The 7,954-nt window shown below is 27.8% G+C and overlaps 1 protein-coding gene across 1 annotated transcript in view; it reads left to right on the plus strand.

Annotated features, from left to right (window-relative positions):
• Window positions 1–4,127, plus strand: part of LOC107462316 ((-)-germacrene D synthase-like) — an 11,936-nt gene extending 7,809 nt beyond the window's left edge. Inside the window, exons 3-8 of the mRNA XM_016080891.3 lie at window positions 1,348–1,627; window positions 1,738–2,113; window positions 2,209–2,427; window positions 2,608–2,749; window positions 2,851–3,099; window positions 3,831–4,127. Coding sequence (XP_015936377.3) covers window positions 1,348–1,627; window positions 1,738–2,113; window positions 2,209–2,427; window positions 2,608–2,749; window positions 2,851–3,099; window positions 3,831–4,127 — 1,563 coding nt within the window. The remainder of the gene's footprint in view (window positions 1–1,347; window positions 1,628–1,737; window positions 2,114–2,208; window positions 2,428–2,607; window positions 2,750–2,850; window positions 3,100–3,830) is intronic.
• Window positions 4,128–7,954: the final 3,827 nt, after the last annotated feature.

Below are 7,954 nucleotides of genomic sequence, written 5' to 3' on the forward strand. Positions count from 1 at the left end.
CTGTTAGTTTTTTTATTTTAATCTAAATTAAATATTTTTTTATTATTTTTGGAAAGAAGATCTTTTGAAGAATTTAATAATATGTGATGAGAAACACCGAATAAATTAAACAGAAATCAATTAAAATATAACATGAAAATATCTTTAGTAAAAGATTAAATAGGCGTCTTCTGAATGATCACCTTATATTGATCGCATGAATAATTATTCAAAAGAACGGATATTATTACAAAATAATACAAAACGCTTTGTTACATAAACAGTACATCTAAATTAAAATCTTAGCTTATACACATTTTTAAAAGAAGAGTTTTGAAATAATGATTTAATTATTTCCATGTGATTTCAAGATCACATATTCAAACTATGAAAATAACCATCGAAATAATTATTAGATTAGGTTGTATACAATACACTCTTTAGATGGAGTCTTTTTTCAAATTTTGCATTAACATATTTATGCATCGGATTGTCCTTTTTATAATATATATTTTTTATTTGTTTTTATTTTTTTATTAATGAAGATAACCTAAATAAGTTGAAAAGAGAAAAAAATATATAATCTTGTTAATTTTCTTTTGTTTTTTAGTTTTTAAAGAGTCATAGTATTAAAATAGCCTAGTCTCATTTTGTAAACATTTCTATAATTATATAGTTAATTAATAAATCATATTCATTTTAATATTGACTTTTATATTTTTTAACTTCCGTTTTGGTTTTCTTATCAAACAAATAAAAACTCTTCTTTACTTATTATTAAAATGGCACAACTTTCAATAATCTTTTACGTTATATTTTTTCATAACTACAAAGATATATAATATAACTTTGTTGAAGTTAACTCATACTGAAAACTGAAAAGCAACTTTAGTAAATATTCGCTTTCACAAACATTTTCTATTTTTAATACTGAAAAATTAAAAAATTTATTTAACAACCAAATTAAATTGAGAAATGATGATATGCATAATAACTGAAACATAAAACATTACTACTACCAGTTTGATTTGTATCTGATTTTATTTAAGAATTACATCGAACCTATAACTTCCTCAACAAATCATCATATAATAATTTTCTTAAAAATATAATAATTTATATATATTTTTTTATTTGCTTAAATTTTTGGATAAAATATCACAGTATCATTACATTATATTAGAATATCTATAATAGAAAGATTTAGTATTCAATTCTTATTATTTTTAAAAGAAAAAAGAAATATCATAATAAATTTATTTAGATCAAATTGAATAGTTGATCATATGTAAAGAGAAATGACGTACTCTCATCATTTGTTAATTTGTTATTCCTTTGAATTAAATATTAAATTGAAAACATTTGCAGGAAGTGAACGAAATCATGAAACAAGAAGTTCAAATGCATAAAGAAAAAGTGAAGATGAATTTGTCTTCGAATGACAATAATATCTTACAAAGACTAAGCTTAATTGATTCAATTCAACGATTGAGTATATCTTATCATTTTGAAAATGAGATTGACAGAATATTAGTACACATCCACAATGATTTTACGGACAAAAATCTTGCAATAGAAGAATGTGACCTTCACTTTACTGCATTACTTTTTCGTTTGCTCCAACAAAAAGGATATAACATTTCATCAGGTACATATAAAACTAATTTTTTTTATCTTTTATATTTATAATTACAATATTAAAAATAGCAATTATTAATTATGGATTCACACTAGTTAGTATAAATATGAATTATACAGATGTTTTCAACAAATTCAAGAATATAAAAGGAGAATTCGATGAAATAATTGTTGTTCAAGATGTTGAAGGAATGTGGAGCTTGTATGAGGCTGCACAGTTAAGAATTCATGGAGAAGATATATTAGAGGAAGCACATAAATTCACATACAATAAACTTAAGTCCATCACCAATCAATTGAGTCCATCTCTTGCTGAACAAGTCAATCAAAGCTTAGTACAACCTTTTCACAAGGCAATTCCAAGAATAATGGCAAGGTCATATATGTCTTTTTACGAAAAAGGTTCTACGCATGATGAAGTTCTTCTAAAGTTTGCAAAACTAGATTTCAATATGCTCCAGAAATGGTATCAGAAAGAAGTTGGTAGTGCCATCAAGTAAGTATTTTAAATCTAGCTAAGCACTTATTAGAATTCTTTTTTAAAGAGAAGTTCCTATAATCAACAAGATATAACCTTTTGTACGATTACAGGTGGTGGGAAAAGTTAGAATTTTCGAAAAAGGTCCCTTATGCCAGAGAGAGGATAACTGAGTTATACTTCTGGCCATTTGCTATGAACTCTGAGCCTAAATATACTACTTTTAGAGCTGTGATGGCCAAAGTGTGTCAATGGATGACTATATTAGATGATACTTATGATGTCTATGGAACAATAGAAGAACTTGAGCTCCTCACACAGGCAATCCAAAGGTTTTTTTTATTTGACTGAAACAAGAATTGACCAATTTCACATTAGGCTACATATCTCAATGAAGAAGGATCTATACATATTGATCAATGACTTTATATTTATTTTGGTTATTATCTTAATAATTCAATTCCATGATCATGTTTCTTTCTTAATTAGTTTTTAACCCTTTTGTGTTTCAGATGGGATATTAGTTACATTGCATCTCTTCCAGAGTGCTTTAAGGCGATTTTTAATGCAATTGTAGAAATTGTTGATGAAATAATAGAGTTAAGTGCTGCGAGTGGAGAATCAGACCTGGTGTTACAATGTCTCAAACAGGCTGTAAGACTTTATTCTTGACTTTTTTAATTTTAAATTAATTATTATATATTCATTAAGTATCGTTTTAATGAAGTTATATTCATCAATCAATTTATCTGCAGCTGTCTCATTATGTACAAGGTTACATTGATGAAGCAAGATGGTGCCATGAGGGATATATTCCAACATATGATGAGCGTAAGGTTATTGGTGCTGCTACTACAGCATATCAAATGCTTACAATAATGTTTATTGCTTTGGGAGAATTTGCAACTAAAGAAACTCTTCATTGGATTTCTAATAATATTCCACTTATCGTACAAGCTTCATCATTTATTTCCAGACTGACAAATGATTTGGCTTCACACAAGGTATATGATAAAGATATAATTATTTATATATCTCTTTTTATTAGTTTAAATTTTTAAGAGGAGTGATTTGTTATTAATACGGTGTTAAAATTTTTATATAAAAAAGATAGATCTAGAATTTGATCTTATTGTCTTTAAAAAATAATATAAGATAAATAAAAAAATTATAAATTTTTTTTAATAAAATCCAAAAAACAAAAAAACTTTTATTTAAGAAGACAAGTTAAAAAAGTTGTTTCATGACATATATTGATGTAATATATAATTTTAACATATATATATATAAATTTTAAATGGTTATATTACTAACAATAAAGTTTAATTTTAATCAGTTATAAATAATTACTAATTTAATTGAAGTATTGATGATTTTATAAGGGTGTAAAGAAGCAACTAATAGTTGTGATAAAAAAAACTTAATAATTAAGTTTGACTTTTTTATTTATTAACTTTCACATAATAGTATCATAATATAATAAAGTTGATAGATATAAATTAAGTCCATTTACTAAGATATTTTTTTAAGTGTTAATTAATGTGAATTATTTTTAAATCATGGGCCTATACTATCTTATTATTTCCCTAAATAATTGAATCAATAATAATTTAACAAAGTCATGATTAATTTTATACTCACTGAAACACACATATATAGTTGGTTTATTTTAATACTTTTTGACAATAATATGTATAATTCAACTTTTAATTTGGATTTGATCGATTATTTGTAGTTTGAGCAGCAAAGAGAACACGGTGCTTCGGCCGTAGAATGTTGCATGAAGCAATATGGCTTTTCACAAGAGGAGGCCTATGAATTCATAAAAAAGGATATCAATAATTGTTGGAAGGATATGAATGAAGAGTACCTCAAGTTAATTGACTATATTCCAAGGCCAGTCCTTGATTGCATTGTTAACAAGGCACGCGTATGTGAGTTTCTATATGCAAATTTTGGGGATAAAATTACAGATTGTGCAATCATGAAAGACCACATTGTGGCACTGCTTTTGGATCCCGTGGTCGTGTAGCACTTTATGGTCCAAATAAGCTTTTGAGTTTTGGCCTTAATTATATATATGTTGTTCTCGTCCTGTTGTTATTGTTTATTTGTATTGTCTTGTAATTAAGGATACCAAGTTCTTTGTTACCGGTTAGTTTTTTATCGAGTTAAATTTAAAAGTGATTTACACACTTAATAACTTTCGAAATCCTAATTACATCAGTAATAATTTGTTTGAGATCATTAAAAATGTGTATTACTTTAGTTTCAGATTCTTTATTTGTAAATAGCTTTCTAATGTGATGTGATTATGACATAAATTTTTAGTAACACATGTTACACTATAGTTTAGTCATATATAATAATGTAATAATAAATTTATGAATAACACGATATGCTGATGTGATAAATTGATAATATCATATTTTTCAATTTTATTTGTCTGAATTTTAGTTTGGTGTTATGTGTGATAATATAAATTAGGTGATTGTTATAGTATCTAAAAATATTTGCTAACTTATAAAAAATATTAAAAATTAAATATTTAATTTTAAGAATATAAAAATAAATAATTATTATATTTAAAATTTATTTAGTTAAACAAAATTTAGACTCATTATAAAATTCACCTATAATTTATCCACAAGTCACCTATAATTAGTGTTGCATGCAGATGCACTAAATTAATCATCGACTTTATACTAAGTAATCATCTTAGTCACTGAATTAAATGTAGTAAGCTTAATCAATTCCTAAATTTAACAAGACAAAATAAAAAGGAATCTTGTTTGGTACATAGCTGTCACTATGCCACGCATAATTCGACTTTCGCTTTTTTAAATTTCATCAAATGTGTAGTTTGAACAAGAAAGGGAACATGTTGCTTCCACAGTAAAAAATTGCATGAAGCAATATGACTTTTCAGAAGAGGAGGTCTATGAATTCATTGAAAAGGATATCAGTGACTCTTGGAATCGGAAGGATATATCTCAAGTTAACTGAGGAAATCCCAAGACCCATCCTTGATTGCACTGTTAATTTGGCACGCATATGTGAGTTTCTATATGCAAACTTTGAAGATATAAATACACCAACTGTGAACTTGTGAACGATCACATCATGGCACTGCTTTTGGACCCCATCATCGTATTGCAGTTTCCTCAAGAAATAAATGGTTTAACATTTGTTCTAAATAAATAACTCTAACAAATTTTATCTATAACAATATATAATGCCAAAACTCATTTTGGTGTCCAAAATTTATTAGCAAATAATTTATTAGCCAAAACTCATTTATCGTATTTTCTTTTTCTTTTCATATTTTTTCTAACAGAAGCTGGCAGACTCCATGAGCAGTGGCTCTGACCACTGCCACTCAATAGTGGCGGCAGCGACCATTGTGACGGCTCCTACTTCCTTTTCTTGTCGCAGTTCTTCCCCCACCCCCCACTAAACAGCATCGACGGCGACGAATCTCTGTCCCTCACGCTCGTTCTTGACTTGGTGGCGACACTGAAAGTGGCGAACGGCGACAGCCTGACAACTTCACAAACGATGTCGGTAAGATGTGTATGAACGATCGCGAGGACAGCGCATACAGAGGCATCCCGCGAAGATGACGACGACGGCTGCTCATCGTGGCGGTCGTGCTCCTCAGACGGCAACGGCAAGATGTGGATGAATGACGGCGAGGATTGTGCATGTAGAGGCAGCCCGTGAAGATGACGACGACGACGGCTCGTCAAAGATGGCGCACGTAGAGGCAGCCCGAGAAGATGACGACGATGGCGGCTCGGTGACGGGGTCGTGCTCCTCCTTTCAACGACGTCAGCGGCAAGTAGGGGTGATGGAGAAAAGATGAAAAGAAGGGACAAAGGACAAAAATTTAATTTTGAAATAGAAGTATTTATAAAAATATTTAAACATATATATAATTATTATATTATTAATAAAAGTTTTAAATCTGAGCCATTGATTCAAAAATTCAAAAGCCATAATTTATAGAGAATCTTGGACCATAAAGATCTTAAAAATATTTTTTCCATTGAAGAAAGCTCTCTCTAACAAATTTGAGAGTTAAGTTTTGAAGTGGTTCTTGAAATTGTATTCAAGTGTTAAAGTAATTCTAAAGTTAATAATTACTCAAATTTGTTCTCAAAATTATCTTCTGGGACTTGTAGTAGTCCCTAAAATAATTTTCGTCCATCTTAATTTTTGTCATAGTACTTTTCCTTTTCCTTCCCCTTCCTCTTCCTTCCCTTCCAAATTGTATTCAATTCACAAATTTTCTCTACTACTGTTCAATTGTAACACACTAACATTGAAGATTCAAGTACAATAATTGAATCAAATTGGCTAAAACTTGTGATGATCACGAAAAAAAATAGCACATACAAGATTCACATGAATAAAATAAAATTCACCTTATCAGAAAATAGAGCTTGAGAATTAGAAACATTGCAAAAGGCTTGAAAATGCATGATTTTGTTTCTTGTTTAATGGGAGAGAAGGTATAAGACTCCAGATTTTTTTAAATTAAATTATTATATATTTATGAATTATTATGTTTATTGAGATTTTGTTTTTAAAAAAATTATTTTTAACAAAAATAATTAAATAAAATTTTATGATTATTAAAATTTAATTTAATTATAATTTATTTTATTAGTTTAAATTATTTATTATAAACTATTTTAATAGACAAAATTTAAATTTATTTCTTTGTGATTAAGTGATTAAAAGTAAAACATTTTCGTTTTTTTAATTAAACTTTCGATTCGTATTTGCGAAGATTTAATATTAAATAAACATAGTATATAATTAAAGAAATAGAGGTAAGTAGAGCTCGGACTTTTAGGTGCAATCATGAGGTGATAAAAGTTAGGGTGTTATATTATAGTATCAGAGCAGTTCGCTTTTATTAGAGCCTTGAGAATGGACTTACTATACTTCACTGCATACTCTGAGTGTTTGTCATGTAGTAAAACTTGTCCTAATGACAAGAGTTTGAGTTTCACATGCATGATTATCTATTAATTAATGTTGTTAGTCAGCCGTTACATTTCTCATGGCATTAGATCTGACCAACTTAATATTGATGATTTATGTATACGGAAACGCTAATGGATTATCATAGACAAGATAGAATTAATAGGTGATGCGAATAACAGGTTCAGGGAACGTTTGAGGTTATTTTCACAATTAACTCGATCTTGAATCGCAATTCCTATTTGAATCTTATGACTTGGTACACCGACCATTCTTTTTTAATTGCATTGAAGTCCTTTGTTCGAATTTCTTTCATGGAAAGAGATTTACTTAATCTTTCCAATCCTATTCCTTTGTCCGAATGAATCCTTGCTCGATCCTGTTTTTAAATGTCTGCTTGACTCTTCTCGACAATTTCTTTTTGTTATTTTTATAGTTCTTTTCATGAATCTTGTAATCTTTGATATGATCTTAGATTTATTCTAAGCACAACAAAACGGTTCTCAAATCAGCTTGTAGTTTTTGCTTCACATTACACTTTTTTCTTATATTCGAATCATACAAGTTGCTGGTATTTGAAAAGTATATATGTAAAAATTTTTTGCTTTTTTTTTTTCTAAATATGTTCAAAGAAAACGTCAGTTTAAGTTTCTTTCATTTTATATCAATTTTTTAGGACGAAAATTTTATAAGTGGGGGTAGGACGTAAGACTCCAAATTTTTTAAAATTAAATAATTAATTATTTATAAATTATTATGTTTATTGAGATTTTATTTTTAAAAAAAATATTTTTAACAAAAATAATTAAATAAAATTTTATAATTATTGAAATTTAATTTAATCATGATTTATTTTATTAGTTTGAA

The sequence above is a fragment of the Arachis duranensis genome, chromosome 8, assembly GCF_000817695.3.
Source record: "Arachis duranensis cultivar V14167 chromosome 8, aradu.V14167.gnm2.J7QH, whole genome shotgun sequence".
Classification (NCBI taxonomy): Eukaryota; Viridiplantae; Streptophyta; class Magnoliopsida; order Fabales; family Fabaceae; genus Arachis; species Arachis duranensis.